Source organism: Buteo buteo, chromosome 26, assembly GCF_964188355.1.
Source record: "Buteo buteo chromosome 26, bButBut1.hap1.1, whole genome shotgun sequence".
NCBI lineage: Eukaryota > Metazoa > Chordata > Aves > Accipitriformes > Accipitridae > Buteo > Buteo buteo.
Genome location: NC_134196.1, coordinates 4,387,430 through 4,408,442, shown reverse-complemented (window position 1 = coordinate 4,408,442; position 21,013 = coordinate 4,387,430). Strand labels below are relative to the sequence as shown.

The following is a 21,013-nucleotide window of genomic DNA, read 5'->3' as shown; positions in this document are numbered from 1 at the left end:
GGGCGGGAGAAGACGGGACAGCGTTGCCGGGGAAACGGGCTCCGCCGGCTTGCCCCGCCCCCGAGCCCTCTGGCACCGCCCCCGAGCCCTCTGGCACCGCCCCCCCCTGCGCGAGCGGGCGGGGCGGTGCCGGGCGCCAACGGTCGCTCGGCCGTTCGGCTGAGGCGGCCCAAATAACCCCGCTCTGCGTCAACGTCGTGTATTTAAAAATGCGGGTTTTTTTTTTGTTTTTAGCGTGTTTGTACGGCTGTTTTAAAGTCCCGTACCGCGTTCTGACGGGAGGTTCTGTGGAAGGAGAGAGGAGGACGGCAGGCCCGGCGGCGCGGACGGACGCCCAAGCGCGCCAAACCGTGTGGTAACGGGTAGCCGGGGGTAACGCTCCCGAGCTGAGGGGAAAAAGCAGGCGTTCCGTTTCGTACCCAGCGGGACTGAGCGGCGATTTGTCCGGCTGCTAACACCGAGCCGAGCGCTGGGGCTGATGTAGCGGTGCAGAAAGAAAAACGCGGTCCAGGCGATCCTGGGAACGGGGGCTGTTTTCTGACAGAAACCGGGTTGTAAAGGGCAGTTGAAAGAGCGTGACCTTCTCGTAAACTTCTCCATTTCTCTCTGGCTGAAGCGGGAGATTGATCATCCAGAGCGGTATTGACGATCCCCTAATGAGATTAACAGTCCTTTAATAAGGATTAAAATTGGCTTCAATTAGTATATTAGAAGGTGGGTGTTACTGATGACACACGCACGTCCCCAAGGAAAAAAAAAAGAAAAAAAAAGCCAAATATTAAATTTGCCCGTAGTTTTTATACGGATCCGGAGATTATAAAAGCAATTAGCTCCCCTAGAGGTGGTTGTAAGCTCAGTTAATAAGAAGGTGTCCAAAACATACTGCAGTCACTTCCACAGCCTCAATGAGAAGAGTTCAGTACGTACTGCACTGGAAGGCTGACTGCGCACACTGGTGCTGCTGTACGGTTTTACGTGTATACTGTGCTTGTGGCCCATACCTTTGCAATGCTAGAAGTGAAATAGCAACAGTATTCGGTCTATACCAATGTATCCTACACTGAAATAAGTAACACTACAACAGCTTAAAAGTTCGCCTTCCAAAATTAATTAAATCAAATTTAATTTTGATGCAAAACAGATTTTGATGGGGAAAAAAAAAGCTGTAGTTCTACATGGCTTCACAATGCAAAAAATCTTTTAAAAAACTATTATGAAGTTGCATGCCTGACTTTTGTTTTCTGTATCAAATTTCCTCATTTTTAAATTATTTTTTTTGCTATCAGCGCTACAAATATTAATGCTAACTGAGGTCAATCAGAAGTCTTCCTCCCTTGTACAGCTTCATTAACAGGAACGGTACCATGGCCCAGATTCTTTCTTTGGTTCCATTAGTGTTTGTTCACATCAGGATTACACAGCTATAATCTATTGGAAAACAATTAATTTACTTGAGAAACATGACGTCAAGAATCTAGGTCACTTGGTATGAGGTCTGCAGGGGACATAGCAAAAAAATTACAAAAGCTAAAATTATTTTGGTAAGTAAAATCAACAGACAGGGTTGGGTGTCTCTTGCCAGCTAATCTGTTGGATAATGGTACAGGTTTTGTGTAATCATTTCCAGTGTGGAATCTTGTTCTAAGAGGATGCCTCAAGATGGTTGGAAATCGTGTTGCTTTATTTTTGCCTCCAAGTTTTTCACATTGATCAAAAAAGGGTACTTGTTTCCTTCTGAGGCCCACTGAGTCAGGTGATTCTAGTTAATCACCTGATAGCTAGCATTTTTGAAGTATGAGTAGTAACGATGCTCCTCTTTGTCACAGTGACCGTCTCTCTCCATGTCTCACAGCAATGCGAGAAGCTTGCTTTAAAAATAGAGCTGCTGTAGTGACTCAGATGGGCTTGATCTGGGAATCTTGTAGAGTACAGGGAAAGAGAGAGAAAAAGCAAGAGACAAGATGGAGTTCAAGGGCGCAAGGAGGAGATGGCTGAAGGAAGGAGGAGTAGAAAAGCAGGTGCGTGGGGCTTATGGACACAGCAGAGAGGGAAGAGCGTCAATCAAGAGAAGAGCCTACAGAGTAAGAGGGAGAAACAGCTAGAAAATGAAGACTATAAATATTACATGACAAATGAAAAAATAATTGAGAGAAGTAAATATGAAAAGAAGCCATCCTGTTGAGGAGAGAGAGGAAACATATTGGGATTTGTTTGTTTGTTTTCTCTTTGTTTATGTCAGTCTTACTCTTCTAATTAAGTCAGTACCTAAAGGAAGCAGGAGTAATACCTTTATAACATGTTGGATTATTCCAACAGTGGCAAATTTGCCTTTTTGAAACATCTCCCACAACACATGTTTTTTAAAGAAATAGAACTTTATGCAACTTCAGATCTCAGTAGTTTATTTTACAAAAAAAGTCTCTTTAAGGTACACTATTTAAATTCACTGTGGCACTCAAGTAAAAGTAAAGAGATTTCATTTAGAGACCTCAAGGTTTTTGGTTGACAGTATTAGAGGTTATTTATGTCTCTTTAAATGTCATCTTATATTAGTTCCGGGTAGATCAGCATTTCAGAGAGCAGCAAGGTTCATCCTCACACAAGGAAAGCAACATACAAAGAGCTGTAAAATATGTAGAGAAGCCCAGGGTAGTATTTCAATGCATTTTGCAGATGCACTCTTTGGAGGAAGACACTGTGTAAGTATGGTTAGAAAAAGTCTTGATGAGTTTGAAAGCTTGTTTAGAATTCCTTGCTGTCTCAGCTGAGCAAGCTGAAAATAGTTGCTAGATTAGATAGATCCTCAAGCTCCTGTAGCCCAGTGGCATATCTTTAGAGAAGGGTTTTGCTGTTATGCACACATGCTACTGGTCATACCTGTGGTTTAATCCATGCTTAGTTTATGTCACCTTGACCTGAATCCAACCTAGCAGGATAGAGGCCAAGTGGGGAATTAGTGTTGGGAGTACGAGCTCTGTTCAGCCTCTGAGTCAGCAGAGCCTGAAAGTGTGCAAATAGTTTCATCGTCTCATACAATTGTGGCAGAGATGTCTGTGACCGAGTAGTGCGCTCTTTGTGGTGGAGAGTTAAAACCATACATTGTTGTGTGTAGATTGCCTGAGAAAAATAATATTTTTGGTACTGCAAAATCAGAAGATGAAACTGCTTTTAAGTGCCATAGTGCTGTGGTAAGAGTCTTCCCTGATTAAACTCGGACGGGTTTTTACCATTGAGCTCAGTAGGGCCAGAATGTAATTTTTAGCACATAGGACATCAGTAGATATAAAGCATGAATTTCTGGCAGTTTATGAATACATTACTCAGATGTGGCATATGTGTTGTATGGAACTGCTGATCACACAGGAGTTGTGTTCTCTACTTCTCTGTTCAGCATGTACACAGAGTATCTCATGCTTATAATTACTGATCCCCTTTTAACCCTGCGTCTGTGGCTATGGGGGGAAAGGATGTTTCCCAGACCTGTACCAACTTATTGAAATGGTATTCAACAGAAAAATACAGAGTGAATTCATTGGGCTACAAGGAGATCTCACACTTATGTATATTGTTCTGACATATTACAGCCTTCAGTCCTGACTGTGCTTTCATTTCCATTGGATTGACTCCATTCTAGCCCTGCTAACTAAAAAGAGTTTTTCCAAATTTACACTTACAGATGGGTAGAACCACACACTCCTCACCAGCTGAAGGGATCACGACTACCTCAAATGCAAGCTCAATTTCTAAAGTTTTTGTCAAAAGCATGTCAATGCTTCTTTCAGCAGCTTAGCACTGGCCAGCTTCAAGCTTGTCCTAAGGCAGGGGAGTTCAGCCTCTCTGCTTTACTTCTGTCTGAATCTGGTAGGCTGCACATAAAAGGTAACATGGCATCGATCCACTAGGTAACTTCACAAAACTAATGTGTTGTCACTTAAGTCCACAGTCCAAACAGGAATTGAGGAAGATACAGCGTAGAAATTTCTCCTTTCAATTACATCAACTCTGCGCTAGTTGCCATGGGAGGCAGAACCTGGCATTTGATTGCTGCGCTCTCCCACAGTAGCACAAGCAGAGCGATGGCACACATGCATTCAGGAAGCATTTATCACCAAGTTTAAACTGCACTGCTAGCGGTATCTGAACTAGCTAATTCAAAGAAGTTTTTGGTGTTGCAAAATGAGTTGCAGTGCAGTAGCAGATGAAGTCTTGGGTGCCTTCAGCTGGTTTCTGGCACATTCGTACAGCTTTGGTTCTCAGAGGTATGAGGCGCACCAACACAAAGTATTTTCAGTGTATACTACTGGTAAGGGTTATTTGTCTTGTCCGAAGATTGCTAACACTGTACAGTGACCACTACTTGGCTATGAGTGACGCTTCTCTTTCTGTGCTAAGTTAAACAGCACTGTTGTATTTTCCTCTCTGCCTTGCTATTTTTGGGTGCTAAAACAGTTACCAGGGTGTGTTGTGCACACTTCAAACCAGAGTTATGAACAACTGAGAGAACAGATGATGAGTGAGATGCCTTTTTTTTACGCCTGGTTTGCCAGTGTGTTAGCAGGGGTTATTCAGCCCATGCCAGAAGTGGGCAAAAGTTATCAGCGGCTGCAGGGGAACCTGCTGTTTGTGAATGGCTTAATATAGACAGAGTTCCAGGCACCCCTGTGAAACTCAGCATGATGAGACCTTGGACTGTCTGCAGGTGACATGGGAGCTGCTGTATGCCATTTCCTCGAAGAGGACGAAATAGGAAGTATGGCATGACTGCAAAGCAACACGCTGTTCTTGGTATAAAAATAATATCGTTCCCAATGGCTGCTGGTGCCAGCTGACAAGACCTCTGCTTTGTGAAAAATAAATGCAAGTGTTTTGCTTTATGTCAGCTATGTTAACTATTAGGCATGTCACTATCACATTTTTGGCACATGTGACCAAGATTTCTGACAATAATGTAAAAATTCAGCTTAGGTTTCTAATTCAGTTTTCCCAAAAGATACTCCAAAGCAAGTCCAACTGCTTGGCGCAATAGCACCGTGTTTGCATAGCATGTTCACACAAGCTCCAGAGAGGAGCAATGACGATACCTCATTTGATGCTTGCAGTTTTGCCATGTCATAGCTGTAAATAAAACACAAATTACCGGTTTCGGTCAAAACTGCAGCAGAGCAGAATGCTCAGTTTCATCAGTATTTTAAAGCTGGGGCTTATGCTCAATTGAATGACTTTGTCACTGTCAATTGAGTAACTTAGTACGGACAAAGAAAAACTGATAGTGGTTTGAGTGATCAGACAGTAAGTTTAAGAAACAATGTTCATCATCAAATAAATGTAAATATTTTTATTTTAAAAAATGTTAATGGCACCTTAGAGGCAGTCATGACTACACAACAAAATATACAAAAATTACATTTTTGTAGTTGCATCTTTCCACAGTGCTGCACAAAATGAAAATGGCATGAGAAACATTGTAGATCACATACTGAGACAATTAACTTTAGTCAATAAAACCAGACAGTTTTTGGTACACCTCGATACTACCAGACCCAGGTTCTCTGGGTAAAAAGGAAAGGTGGCTTTGTGCAAAACTTTCCAACAACAGTACAACTTAATATGCTAAACATACAGCAAATCAACCGTACAAGACAGTTTGACTAGTCCTCATGCAGTCTTTATATACAGCATCATCTCAGTTTGCTTTTCAGGGAAAATAAGCAATTCCATTAACTAAAGTTTTCTTAGTCTTTCACTGTTGTAATGTAAAAAAAAATTCTTTCTGCTGGATTCTACTCAGCATCAGAGAGATCTTTCAAACTTTATCTGAAAACAAGCCTTTTATAATCTCTTGCATTTTAAAAGGGAGCAATGTAATTAATTAAAGGCCACATTCTGGCATGATGGTAAATGAAAAAAAGCAGATAAATATTTGCTTGATTAAAAAAGAAGAGAATAAACTTGCCTGATTGCTATTCCTAGATGGACTTTCAGAAGTGATTAAATTCTGTTATCCAAATTAAAGTGTTTAATTACATTAATCTGTGTTTACCTTCTGTTGTACCATTGAATCCAGAATTAAAAAGTCTGTATCACATCGGAAAGGGGCTTAGTTTCCAAAATTGGTTTCCATACCACCTAAATGAACAGCAAGCTTCTGTGAGTTGGGGTTGGGTTTTTTCCCAAAATAATTTCTTGTTCGTCAATTTTAATTCCAGAAAGTACTACCTGTGGTTATGCAGTTGACTTTGTTATCTGACTTTTTGGGACAGAGTTCATTTTCTTTCTAGTAGCTGGTATAGTGTTGTGTTTTGGGTTTAGTATGAGAAGAATGTTGATAACACACTGATGTGTTCAGTTTTGGCTGAGCAGTGTTTATACCAAGTCAAGGATTTTTCAGCTTCTCATGCCCAGCCAGCAAGAAGGCTGGAGGGGCACAAGGAGTTGGGAGGGGACACAGCCAGGACAGCTGACCCAAACTGGCCAACGGGGTATTCCATACCATGTGACGTCATGCCCAGTATATAAACTGGGGGGAGTTGGCCCGGGGGGATCACTGCTCAGGAACTGACTGGGCATCGGTCAGTGAGTGGTGAGCAATTGCATTGTGAAACACTTGTTTTGTATATTCCAATCCTTTTATTACTATCATCATTTTATTATTGTTATTATCATTATTATTTTCTTCCTCTCTGTTCTATTAAACTGTTTTTATCTCAACCCATAAGTTTTACTTTTTTCCCTGATTCTCTCCCCCATCCCACTGGGTGGGGGGAAGTGAGTGAGCAGCTGTGTGGTGGTCAGCTGCTGGCTGGGGTTAAACCGTGACACAAACACCAGCCTGAACTGATTCCTTTGAACAGCAGCATTCAACTTTAACTGCAAATGTTGGAGTCCTTGTTCATGTTATTCAGTAGCTGATAATTAGCTTGTAATCCTTGTGATTACAAAACTGAAGCTTATGCTTACACTGGATTTGCCTAGCTTCAGCTTGTAGTCAGTGGATCATGTATCTTTCCTACAGCAAACTGCCTTCACCTATTGAATTTTTATTCCCCAGATGAGCAGTCAATGATTTGTTCAAAGAAAACCCTTGGCTTTTAAATATCCTTCATGTAGTGCAGATATCAGGTCACTATGTGACGGTCCTGCAGCAGAGGCACTGCGTAACACAAGCATTTTGATATTAAACTAAAAAGCAGCCAGATTTGATAGTGCTTCTCTAAGAAATCAGAACAAGTAGACATCACAGGAGCACAGTAAAATAAGTTGCACGAACGCATATAACGTGAAGCAGAAAGGAGAAGGAATTTAAACTGGGTCTCATTCAGTGCTGTCAATGACTAAGTGGATGTCCAACAATAATGGAGTTATAGTTGAAGTTAGTGGAGGGATCCATTATATAAGTTTTAGAGGAAACCCAATTTAGACCTGAATGCTGAAATGGGAGAGGTCAGGAAAATTGGGCTGACCTTCACAAGAAACTGAATCTCCAGAAACCTTTGAGCAAAAAGTCTGCCAAAAGCCTGTAGAACAGGTATTAACAACTAACTGAAGGGCCTTTCAGTTAGAGAGTTGCAGTCAAAGTGAAGTGAAATAATTGACTACCAGGCAGCGCCAAGCAGAAAAGACACTGTCTGGCAACTTTTTGTTGAGTGGGAGTGTTTCAAAGGCTCACGATGAGTAAGCGTAAGGAGTACATTGTATACTAAGAATGTCTAAGGTGTTGTGTGAGAATGTAAAATCAAACCGTATCCTGATGGAACACGGTTAATTAATTGATTGAGAAGCTGAACAAAGTTGTCGTTAAGAGATGTCTTGCAATTGTTTGGGGTGGCCTAGGCATGCTCTCAGAGCAAGCAGAGCTCTGACTGCAGGTCAGATACGTACACTCGTATAATCCCAGCCTAAGCGGAGGAAGCAATGCTCATACTGATGCTAGTGGCACAGGCATCAACCCTGGCTAGCCCAGCCCAGCCACCAGCCTGCTCTTGGTCCTGGGTGCAGACAGAGCCGGCTAGCCTGTGCTGCCACATCCCAGTGCTGTTTGTATCTGTTCCCTGTAGGCAAAAGCTAGGAAGAACCTTTCTGCGCTGAAGCTGCCCCATCATTCTGCAGGGAGGCTGCCTAGAGTACAGCTTTAGGGGCAGCTAATGATTCACTGCAGCAAGAAAGAAAAAGGCTCATCTCCCTTTTTGTCGCCACTTTGCACGCACAAGACCTTTCCGTCAGCCCTTTAAGTCTCTAGACGTGGAGAACTAGCCAGCTCTTTCGCTACGTTTTTCTTCCCAGCCCAGCGAGCTAACATGGCACACGCAAGACTGCAACACAGACCAGCATCAGCACAAGGTAAGAAATGGGAGGGTAAAGGCAGGACGGGAGACCTCCCTCCCCTTCGGTTGCCCTTCCACTTGGCCGAGCTCCTGGCACTGCAGCCTTACTCTGTGCAAAACCATAGCAGTTTCACCCAAAAGCAGGCTTTTGCCCTTCACATCTTTTATTTCATTTCTTGATGCATGTCACATCCTCCAGTGATTTAAATCCAGCAGGGAAAATAACCTAGAGAAGTGCTGTGCCCATTTACCAATTAGGGTTGTTTTAATTTGCATGAATAACATTATGCAGCCTTTTACAGCTTTTTCTGTGTCCTCTGCCAGATATAAAGCCAATATGGAAACACAAGACCCTTTTGTTTCCAATTTGAACCCAGTCAGATTTTATCAAAACAGTGAGCAATCTTTCATAGGCCCATTGATTTTATGTTCTACCCTCATTTTGCACTGAGGTCATCTTCCAGGATTGTAATAGGATGCCCTTGGAGCAGAAGCCTTCACATCCCCAGGTCACACTATACCAACTTCCTTTGTTATAAGAAAAATGACTAACCTTTTTTCCTCCCTGACCTTGAGACTATCTGACATTACATTTTTAACCACATACACTAGCACTGGGAGGATTATCTCCTTAAACATATAACCATGCAACAGGCAAAGGAGTTTTTCCTTTCGTAAAAATTAACACATGGTATTCCTTTCTTGCACACGTCCCCTTCTGAACCCATTTAACAAAATGCTAGACAAACAGTGTTTTCTCAAGTGGCCAAACCAGAAGGTGGCTGTGCAAATGGAATAGAAGGATGGAAATTATAATGAAGATGGCAAGAAAACACCATGAAGAGTCACAGCTTTCTAAGGAGCAGTACAGGACTCTTGGTTTTTTGTAATGGATGTACAATCTTGTGCCCTACGGAAATGGGGTGGGGGGGAAGAGTCATAGGGCTGATCAGTAAAATGGGTGGTGGAATTTAGGAAAACACTTCAGAAAGGAAAAGACTCTGAATAGAAGCATGCTCATTGGCTAATGAAATGGAAAATACGGACTATAAAAAGATATCATACGCCTTTTTAAAAATGAAGATAGGAACAAATTGTATGGAAACAGTGGAAAAGACGAAGAGGATCTCAGGAAACATCAAAAGGGCATAAAAACAAACCAAGGGAAAGCCTTTCTTGTGATGTAAAGGCCAGGAAAGAGCTACTTCTTTTTTCCTTTTAATCTTTTTAAAATTGTGGAAGGGACTTTCCTCTTAAGATAAGTTTATGAGCTGCAGCGGTAGAAGCAATCCCCTGTTTATGAGCTGGCTGTAAAAGGAGGCTAAGTGCAGATACTTGGAAGGTGTGGGTGAAGGCCTGTTGCAATGCACGCATACAGTGCCAAAATGGGTTAAAGACATGAGAAGAAAGGTCTCCCTGAAGCGAACAGCAGCAGGAGCACATGCAGCGATTCAGACAGATTTTTGTAAGTAACACAATACCTCCTTCCTTCTTCAGGCGATACCAGGAATACAGGGGTAAAGGCAAAGAGAAGAAAAAAAAAAACAACCAACAAACAAACCCCCAAAAACAAACACTAAGGAAAAGAAGAATGTATCTATATAATAATTCTTCCTGACACAGCCAGGGATAAACCAATTGGTAAGTTTGGGCTTTATAAAGTCATATGCCTCTCAGCAGGACTTGCTTTCCACTACCTCCCTCTGAAGATGAGGCAGGGCTGGCTTCAGATAACATGGGTGTGCCTGATCTGATCCATTTCCAGTGCGTGCGAGCCAGCACAATCCTTCCTGATTTCTCTGTTCAAAGATGTAGGACATATAAAAAAATTCTTTAATGATTTTTAAAGTGTTTTAATTGAATTTTCTAAATGCTTAGTCATATCCCTATTCATGCAGTTAATTCTGTCCTTCCTTCAGTCCCTGAAGCCACAAAAAGTAACTGTATTCACCATTAATCCAATCGTGGTAAAATGTCAAAGTTCTTCCCTTGCCTCCCCTCCCCCACCCCCTTTCCTCAGAATAAGGTCTTCTGAATTTCTACACCAACTATTGCACTTGATTAAAAACAAATACACACATCAAGTAATCCCCCTCCCCCCACTGCCATAAAACCAGCATAACAAATACTGCAACTGAAAATAAAATCTGTCATGACAATTATTTTCAAAGTAAGTAACACTGAACATCAAATAACTGGAGACACTGTCTTTTCATTTAATGGAGAGCAGAGAATAATTCTGGTTGTGGTGGTTTCTTTTGGTTTTTTTAATTAAAGATCTTGTTTTACATCATGGCTGAAAGCCAAGCAGATTTCAGGGAAATTTTTTTTTGTAGTTCTTAAATCAAGCAAAATAAATTCCAGTAGGAAAACAAAACCAACCCTGTCTCCTAGTAGTGGTATTGTATGCTAATACATTATTTTCAGGAATGTTTGTCAAGAGAGTCTGCACAGTGTTTGTATATTTACGGAAGTTTAACTCCCTGCTCCCCTAAGAAGCTGTTCCCTCATGCTTCTTCCACATTCCTTAATCTGACACAAGAAAGAAATCCACTGTACCCAGAGTCCCACCACCTACCTGCTTTGCAATCAGTTAGAGCACCCCAACAATTCAGTGCTAACAAAGGCTAATCTAGATGTTGCCTCTCTGTGTACTTCTTTCCCCTTGCAGGTTGCAGGGCTTGAAGCAAGAGAGTGCTTTGGTCTGCGTGACCAAACTTACGCACCGGTTATTTGCTTCTTTACAAAGTGGCCTGGTGATCTTGTCATTCAATTCGGTTCATCTTTGGGAGTCTTATGCCACATTTATGTGTTTCCTGAATGTGATAAGGAACAGTGCCAGGATAGAACAACTGCTAACTGTGGTCAGTAGTCATCACTGGTCTAATTTACAAACAATAAACTCCCTGTGCAAATGGTTACTAGCAGAAGCATCAAGTTTTGCTGCTCCTGAAAACTAGAAACCCCATATACAGATACCCATTAATTTAGAATCAAGAACTATTAATATATATGACTGTATAATTTGGCTTATCATTCTAGTTGGATACAGAGAGAAAATTAACTTATTAGTCTAACAGGGCTGATACACACTATGGTTCACTCCCTCCTGATCATACTCTTTGCACTCCAGTCTGGTAAAAAAGCACACCTGACACTTGCAGTTGCTTGGATCCCTCCCAGAGCATCACACCATCTTTTGTGGGTGTGGGTTTGTGAAGTGGAAAACCCTTTGGATTAAGGCAGAAGACAGACATAAGCGAGCAGTTCATCACAGACATAGCCAATTAGACATAATTGGATTGAACAGGCAAATGACTGCCAACAAGTACGCATTTATGTATTTACACCTTAAAGTCCAGGAGTCTTTGTAGCCTTCTCCATCCAGTCTGCACATTTAAACCAACAAAAAATGATTTGTATACACACAGCACTTAAAAAACTGGAAAGGGAAGAGGGAGGGGAAAAAAAAAAAAAGCAGCCAGACCAGCAGCTTCATCTTGGTATAATCATCCTTTCTATGGCACAAATGATATGATCCCAGTTTTTACAAAATATTGCCAGCAGCGTCACTGCGAAAAAAGTGCAGATGATATGAAAACGGCTCTTCATCATAGGAGCAATGAACTTTGCAATAGTAGAAACGCACACTAAGATGACAGTCATGAAGGCCAGGATAACATTTATACATTTCCCCAGGAGCACTTTGGCATTAACTGTTTCAGACTGCTGTGCTTGCTGTTCTTGCTGATGGAGCTCCAGCTTTGAAACCCGGGTCTGGCATGATTCCAAGGCTTCCTGGAGACAGAAAACAAGAATTAGGGCAGCTGTATTTCCATACACCACTTTTCCCATTTTAGCTGCAGAGCCATCCATCAGCTAGATTAGAAATGTAATTTATTATAGACTCCTAAAATTTGAATGAGCCACCAACTTTTTAAAAAATAAATGCACATATATACCTGCATGTGTGTATCACTGCCTGCTCAGGCACAATCAAGTCTGACAACACTGTCCAAAATGTAGTTTTTACATTCTTCATGCTTGAAAAATAGTATCATAACTTGAATGTTCATGACAGATGTTTCCTGCATATACTGATGAGATAAAGTACTGGGAAAGCTGTTGCCTTGGCAACTTTCACTGGATTAAACCAGCAAAGTTAGTTTCTTTGTATACGCTGTAGAAAACATTAGGGTAGTACAGGCTTGCTGTGATACTAATTACATCTACTTTGCAACATATAGCATTTGGTTTACAGCATCTCTCTGGTCTACATTTTCTCTCAAAGACACCCATTGTACAGTGCTGGGCTTGAGTCTGCAGTAAGAGATTGCCTTCTCCCTCTGTCAGTGGGAAGGCTCATTAATCCACACTCCAAGTGGGCAGTGTGCAGTGGAGACAGCGGAGAAACCTGCGGTGATGCTTTTATGGGATTCTCTCTCACACATGATATATCCAGCTTCACATTTTGTTCTAAAGAAAGCAGACCTTTCTCTTCTGCTTGAGGGTAGACTAAAAATGGTCTTTGAGTAAAACAGTTCTTAAGTCACTAACCCCACACTTAAGCCCTCTCAAAGTGAAACATGGAAAAGTTTCCGACTGCTTCACTTGCTTGCCAAAATGCCACTTTTTGACAGAGTTGGGATTTGGGCAACCCTGTGTAGCACGGTGCAAGGCTATAATTTAATGAGATCAATCAACTTGACATAACCTTTTACCACTGTGTAAACAGGAAAAAATTCTGCTCCAGCATCCCTGCTTCCTTCCCCACTCTCAAACTCCAAATATTTTCCTTGCACTGGCAGGGGTGTTCTCCTGATCACAGAGTAAGCCAGTTCAACCCAATCCTCCATGTAAAAACAAACAAAACCACTGCACACAGATTATTAGCTTTCTTTTGCTGGGTCAGTTCTCTGTTGTTTTGGCAAGTTGAACTGGCTTACCAGGTGACGAGCCAGGCACCAAACTCAGTGCAAAGCACATGGCATAGCACCTTACAAAAGACTGCTTCCTTTCACTGTTCTAGGAATTAGTAATAATACAGAAGACAGTTCTTAATGGGTGGCACAAAGTCCCTTAGGGTTCATGCACGGTCTCCACTACCCACTGAAGAACTTTCCTGGTCCTTCTTCCACTCTGACCATAATTTATTCTCAAATCATCTCGTGCTGCTTTAGAGAAAGTCCAGCTGCAAAAGTTTGATACCTGCAGCTCTGCATTGAGAGGCTGAGCAAGTGTTTTAAACGATCTGCCCATCCTTTAGGGACAGAGTGCTCTGAAGTTAGGCTGTTACTTAAAATATCCACAACTTAAATGCTTTTACTCTATTTTAGATTATTTGCCAACCCCACCAAAGAAACAGGTTTAAACAGGCCCAGCTGTACAGAGATAAAAGAAACAAGGCTGTAACACTGCAATTAGTGTTAAAAGTCTCTGATACCCCTCCAGGGTTCTGCTAATGAGTTTGTGAACATTTCACAGCCCTTCTGCTGGGGAACTCAGGTCTCACTCAGTTTTTACATCCTCAAGATGCCTTCACAGAAAGAAGTCCTGCACAAGAGACCTCTCTTCTTTAAACCTACAAAGGAACCTATTATATGCCTGCATTCAGTACTATCCCTTTGCCACTCTGTTCCCTGGAGTTTCCTAACTCTCACACCAATCAGGAAACAGTGTGATCATCCTCCTGCTTGCGTGCTCTATGTTAGAAATGTGAGCACAGGGGTGTACAGGACAGGGGTTTTGGTTTTGGTGGGGGTTTTGTGTTTTTTGGGGTTTTTTTACCATCTGAGTCAATATGAAGACAGTCTTTGAGGATTCCTTAGTTGTTAGTGAATTTAAACCCAAAGTAAGGCAAAACAATGTTTTCACCATTTTTCACCACTTGCTCAGACTTTGGGTAGAAATATTATGTATTTTATAAATGCTTATATTGTATATAAATACTCAAGTATGTAACTACATGCTGTCAGGACAAACTTGTAGACATTATTACTGGCTTTTGATTGAAGTCAGACATGACTACAACTGATCACCGAGGTGCACACACCCTACAGCGTTGATTATAGGGGCCGTTGTGACCATGGATTAGAACTCTGAAGTTATAACTGGCAAATCTACAAGTCTATTTATCAATTAGCTCTCTCACTTATTACCTTAAACTCCATTTATAATAAACCTTGCCAGTGATATGACTACATATCAGAGAAAGTCTGAGCAAGAGGTTTGTGTTACAACATTGTCAAAAGCGGCATTTTACACAATACAAGGAGACTAAATTCCCTCCTCCTCTGGTGCAAGAAATTAAAACAGGTCATTCTTCACCCACAAGTCTGCCTAGGACGTATCATCAGTTCCAGCAGATAAAATTCTGAATCCATTGAAACAAAAGGAGACCATCACTAATTTAAACATGCTGGGTTTTCACCTTAAAACAGACAAAACATGGGCTTAAATAATTCCCCAGTTTCCTTATATACAAAGATGTAGGAAGATGCAAGTGTTTTTCACCACAAGATTTCTACAAAACATCAGAAGTTGATGATAAGGGGAAAAAAAAAAGAAGTACCTGAACATCACGTGATCGCTCATATGCCTGATACGCCACTTTCTCCTCTATGCTGGCTAGCTCTTGTTTCAAGTTTGCTGTCTCATGTTGATGAAGATCAGTGAGATCATTTAACTGGTCTTCCAATCTTTCATATCTTATTAGGAAAAAAGGTCTAAATTTAGTGCCTTCTATTAAAGTAATGCTAAATCATGAAAATAATTACACATTTTAAAAGGCAGTTTTTCAGTGTGCTATGGATTCATCTGACTAGCATTACAGAGCACATAGAGAAATCAGTAAAAACTTTGGAAACTCTCCACAAGCATTTATTCAGCAAACTGAAAGCCTTTTCTGAGTGTTTCTTGCTGGCAGTGGGTGTTAAAAAGCAAATATTTGTACATAATTGGCAAATTATATGAACCATAAACAGTGCCTAAGGGTATCCAACTTACATTTTTCCATTTCTCACTCTTCATTTAGACAAGAAGATATGGTTTCATATGTAAGCCTGAGCCAGTTAACAGCTCGCCACTAGTGAAAGGAAAAATATGTTCCCTGGATCCCCTCTCAAACACAACTGCAAGGTCTTGCCATTCATGCACAGCCTGTTTTGGCACGTCTCTGCCTGGAAAACCAGTTCGACTAAACCTTCAGGAAACTAGAAAATTTTTTTTGGTGATTGTGTTTTAAATCAAGTTACAACAACAGGCAAACACTGCAGTTGGCACAAAAATGATGGAGGCAAAATTGTCTAGCTGTGGAAATGGTGGCAGGAGGCTTAAGATCTCAATGGCAGCGAGCTGTCAGAAGAGGCTGCTCTGCCTTCTCCTGAAACCAAGTCCTGAGTTCAGTAGGCCATTTGCTCTGTTCTTTCCTCCCCCACATTACCACCTGATATCCAGCCTTCCCTTGTATTTTAAGAACTGTACAAAAGGAAACATTAAATATTGCATTTCCTACTGAGTTTTTGCCCATTAGCATAGTAAAGATTTCAAGAATCAACACTTACTTTAACAAGCAATATGACAAATGGGATATAGGTACAGCAGGTGCAAGCCCTCTGTAGAACATATCTCACTTCCCACAGTGGCTGATAAAGGAATTAATTGCCAAGTACCAAATGCAAGAGGAATTTGTGCTACAGCACTTAATACTACATTTCACAGCTGCGTGTTACATCAGGGTACAAAGTGACATCGCATCCACAAGATAGGAATGTGTCTGAGAAGTATTTGGACAAGGTATTTGGGACTAAAGGGTATATTTATCAGCTGTAAATCAGCTCTGCTACACCGTAGACTGATTAGCATTTTCAAGTCACAATAAATCAGAATCCTTCCACCAGTTACAAAACAATTGGCATCTCCTATACGCAGCATTCACATGATACACTATGTCAGATGAGAGAATTTTCTGACAAGCCTTTGACAAAAGGCAAAGAACTACCACATTATTTGATAGGAAATATTAATGTTCTACATGTATTTTCAATTATTGGAAGGAGTGGAACATCTTGGTAAGAGATATTGATTGGAACTATTTTTTCCTCCTGCTTCTGAAATATCACACACACAAGCACACACCCACATTTACACTTTCCAAATAGCTTCTATACCCATTCAAAAGTAATTTCAAGAGAACAGTTGAAAAAAATACCTATATCTTTCCTCTTGTAACATCTGAGAAATAAAGCCATAGTCTCTTTTAAATTGTGTTTTTAAATTTTCAATATCATCAGCTAATTGGGACTGTGTCTCCTTGATTTCCCTTAGTTCCTCCAAAATCATGGAAAGCTTTCCTTGGCTGTCCAGGGTACTTGCCACGGCAGGACCAAAGGAAGTATTTCCATTACTATCTGCTGAGCCAGAGGTTCCACTTGAGCATTCATCATCACTAACATATTTTGGTTTGGCAACAATGGTGGCACTGCCCCCATATGTTCTAGAACTCGTTTCTGGCCGAAATTCATCCAAGGTATTTTTGAGATGAGCAATGTTGTCTGCACTACCAAATTTGTTTCGGATCAGGTTTGCAAACTCTCTAGACTTGCTGAAAACAAAGACAGGTGGTGTCAAAGATACACCCGGCACACCCGACTTGCCGCTCTCTGTTCCATGCCCAGAGGTACGAGACTTTCCATGCTGACTATCTTTCAAGTTATCTTTGGAAGTATCCTTAGTAGTTTTGGAAGATCCATTTTGTTCAATATCCTTGAGCTTTTTGTGATACTGTTCCAATTTCTTCTGCAGCTGGGCAATGGAGTGGGCAGATTTCTGGTTCTTTTTCTCAAAGACTTGTTTAATGCGCCCAGCCTGTTGCTTGTCTGCACTGTTTACCAGTTTCAAATACTCAGCCACGTTTCCATCTCGAGCTGTTTGTTCAACTTTGATTTGTTCTGTAACCTTGAGGATTTTCTGTTTCAAGCTATCTGCACTGAGTTTGACTTTGTGAAACTCTAGGACCCCATCTGGTACATCAAAGTTCAGGTTGGTGTCAGAGCCTCCACGGCGAATGTTAAGCGGTAAACTCAGGGTATTCATGTCATGTCTTTCCACCTGAGAGTGAAAATAAAAAGAAAAAAAAAAGGAGATAAATGGAATTTGAATTTTACTTTTTTAAATGTAACTTCCAGTTTCCTTTTCTGCATGTAATTATAACAAGTACACAATATAAAGTAACTTATAGTAGCAAAATAAAATGAAGTTTTCTTTGAAATTAAGAAGCATTTTTCTTGACTTCCCTAGGTTGATAAACAGCCCAAGGAACTGCCTGTCTTTCTTAAAAAAGCAGAAAGATGAATTAGAGTGAAAATTATTCAAGCACATAGTTTTTCAAAATCATTTACAGTTATTCACAAAACCAGAACAATGCCTAATTAGAAAAGGTTCCCAAATATATTGTCCATTATTAAGAGTTTCAAAAAGATCATGATGGATAATCATGCCATTTTTCTCTTAGAAATGGTCAAACACTGACAGAGGCATAAACAGATTTTTCCCCACTACAGTAGTGTTATAATGTTCAGTATATTCTACCAGGTTAAAGTCCTTTTTTGATACATGCTCCTCTCATGCAAATCTGTCACACAATTCAAAGTTTTTCCACAACTAGCTGAAAGTTCTTGGAAATTTACTGCATACTTCAGCAGGAAGCAGCTGCTAGTTTTTAGCGCAGAGAGCATAGAGAAATAATTGACCTGCATTTGACTTTCCATGCTTGATGAAGATGCTCAACAACTTGATCTGCTGTAGCTAAGTCTGTTTTAATAGCAAATTCACTGAGTGGGATTTACAGAAAAAGAAACTCAGGAAAGAAAACTGCATTCACTCAGTACACATTAACAATGCTCTCAAGCATAACAAAACCAATCAGGTAACTTGGTCACAACACAAACACAACAGATTATTCCCCTTTCTCAACTGGAAGGCAAGATAGTCTGACACAAAACATAAAAAGTATTTCCTCATATAAAGTCAAAGTCACATGGGAGCCATGAGACAAGAATGATCTAAGCAAAATAGCTCCATCCCTATTATCATCTTGTCCTAGCCTCTGTGACAAAGGAGGTACATTTCATTAAAGCTGCCACATCATCATATCTATAGAGACTACTTAAACAAACGCTCTGGCCATGATGGGTTTTCAGAGCTTTAACACCAGAGGGAACTAATACAATTGCTCAGGCAAGACCATTGCAGAATACAAGGCAGAAGCTGAACAATGCATTTGTGAAATGCTTTAACTACTCTTTGCTTCAAAATCCCTGAGATACTATGTTAAAAGTTTGATTTCCAACTACAGTATTTATTATTGTCTATAATACCGAAGATCTTGCAGCACAACCTATGTGCACATAAATGTGCAGTGATGACCGTTCAATCTTTTTCTTGATTAAAAAAACCCAAAAACAGCATTAACCATTGCTGTGAGGTTTGTCTTCCCATCCTTGTACAATTTTGGTGGCTCTCCTGGAAATTCTCTCCAGTATTCCCGTATTGCCCTTAAAATACAGGCTCAGGAATCAGACATGGTGTCCTACGATTAATGACACGCATCATGCACAGATTGATCAGGAGAACTATTCTCACCCTGTGCCTACTATGATGGGTTTACAAATACAGAGGGGGTAATACAGCCATAAAATTGGATCTGTACTTGACCATTTCACAGACAAGATCATCTCTACTCGTACTTTATATTCTTATCCTTATATTACTGAGGATTACAGTACTTTTTTTTCTTTTTCCTTTCCTTTTTTTTTTCTTTTGCTACTGCACTGCTCAGGGTGCAAACCAGGTAACGTAAAAGTTCACATTCACCAACCTCTAAGAAAAATGGACACTTGAAAAATGCAAACTGAAGACTTCTGGAGTTGACAATTGCTTCTGGAGAATATTGGTTAATGGTGACCTTTAAGCCTTGGACTCTATTCCAAGAATTAAACCAGTGCTGTGGCCTAATAGCTTTGCACTTTACCAGTTTGTTAAAAATAATTTATATTGAGCCATATGCTTAATAGAGGTGTAAGCAATTTTTATAAATATATAAAATTTGTATATGATTTAATATCATCAGTCATGTGTGCTTCACTGAAAATCTACTTTATTGATGAGATGTCATTTTAGTATTTGCACGGATATGACTCACATGGATGGCATTCTATATTTAGGTGATACCTAATTTAAAGAGTGACTGTCCTGGGTTTGTCTGGGATAGAGTTAATTTTCACAAGAAGCTGGGAGGCGACACACAGCCAGGACAGCTGACCTGAACTAGTCAAGGGGATATTCCACGTCGTGTGATGTCATGCTCAGTATATAACTTGGGAGAGGGTGGGGGGGCGCAGGGAGGGAGGAAGGATTGCAACTCCGGAATGGGCTGAGCATCAGGCTCCAGGGTGGTGAGCAACTGCATTGTGCATCACTCACTCAATATATTCTTTTATTAGTATTATTGTTACTATTATTTCTTCTCTCCTTGAGTTGTCCTGTTAAACTGTCCCTATGTCAACCCATGAGTTTTTACTTTTTTCTTCCGATTTTCCTCCCCATCCCACTGCGGTGGCGGTGGGGGGGGGGGGGGGGGGGGGGGGGGGGGGGCACAGAGGGGAGCAGCCCTGTGGTGCTTAGTTGCCATCTGAGCCTAAACCATGACAGTGACAAAAATCACAAGTGTGAAATCTAACTTCCATTTTTATTGATTTTTTTTTTAATTGAACAAGTCTTAGAAATATAACTAATGGGAAAAAAAAGCTTTTACAGATCACTTTTTAAAGTGGTAACACTCATAATATTATTGTGGTAGCTAAAATATGCATTTAATATAAACAAAAATAGTTTGACATAGGATACCTGTATCTTTCCAAAGGCTCATACAGCAATGAAAAGCGATCAAGGCAAATGGCTAAAAAGCTTAGATACAAGATCTGTACCCCATATTGCAAATATTTATTTAAATGGATTTACTGTGTCTGGACAAATTCAGTAAAGAGAAAAAGCTCAGTATAAAACAATAGTTTCCTGAAACAACTCAAGACATTTTTGAATAAGCTTTGGCACAAAATTATACTGTCATAAATTACCAAATTGCATGTACACACAAGACAGATCCATCACTGATGTCACTCAGGACAAGCTGTACATAATTCCAAGAATGGGTGGGTCTCTCTAACCTTTACACAGCATTAAGTGTTTACTTCCTTAGTACAAAATAGTCTAAAAATATATTGTAATAATAATTGGATAGAAGCCCAAACCAGATCCCTTCTCCCTAATGTCCCCTCCCTCACTGGACTCTCTAGCGGTCAGCAAGGTCTATCATCACCAAGCACCCTGTGCCTTCCTGGAACTTCAAGGTCACAACAGCAACAGAGATAAAAAGAACAATAGTGTTGGGGCAATACGTCTGCTGAAAGCTGCATTGCTTTTGGAGCTGAGGAAATCAATCAGCATGTGGCAAATCTACTTCTGAAACGAGTAAAACCAATCACAGGGCCAGTTCAAATTCAGTGAAGTTTAGAAAAGAATTGTCTAAATTCACAAAACATTGCTAGGAGTAGTTTTTTTAGCTTACTACATTGAGAGCTCACCAAGGATACAGAACAGTCATATCTAACACGTTCCTCTGTCTGATTGTATTT

The 21,013-nt window shown here is 40.6% G+C and overlaps 1 protein-coding gene and 1 long non-coding RNA gene across 2 annotated transcripts in view; one reads left to right on the top strand and one right to left on the bottom strand.

Moving 5' to 3' along the window:
- Positions 1 to 126: 126 nt before the first annotated feature.
- LOC142045016 (uncharacterized) lies at positions 127 to 9,950 on the top strand. Its single transcript, XR_012654496.1, has 3 exons — positions 127 to 714; positions 8,055 to 8,337; positions 9,819 to 9,950. It is a non-coding gene; the product is annotated as an uncharacterized LOC142045016 (long non-coding RNA).
- Positions 8,291 to 21,013, bottom strand: part of TMCC3 (transmembrane and coiled-coil domain family 3) — a 52,329-nt gene continuing 39,606 nt past the window's right edge. Inside the window, exons 2-4 of the mRNA XM_075058118.1 lie at positions 16,531 to 17,429; positions 14,893 to 15,028; positions 8,291 to 12,119 (exon numbers count right to left, since the gene is read on the bottom strand). Of these exons, the coding sequence (XP_074914219.1) occupies positions 11,817 to 12,119; positions 14,893 to 15,028; positions 16,531 to 17,429 (1,338 nt within the window). The 3' untranslated portion in view covers positions 8,291 to 11,816. The remainder of the gene's footprint in view (positions 12,120 to 14,892; positions 15,029 to 16,530; positions 17,430 to 21,013) is intronic.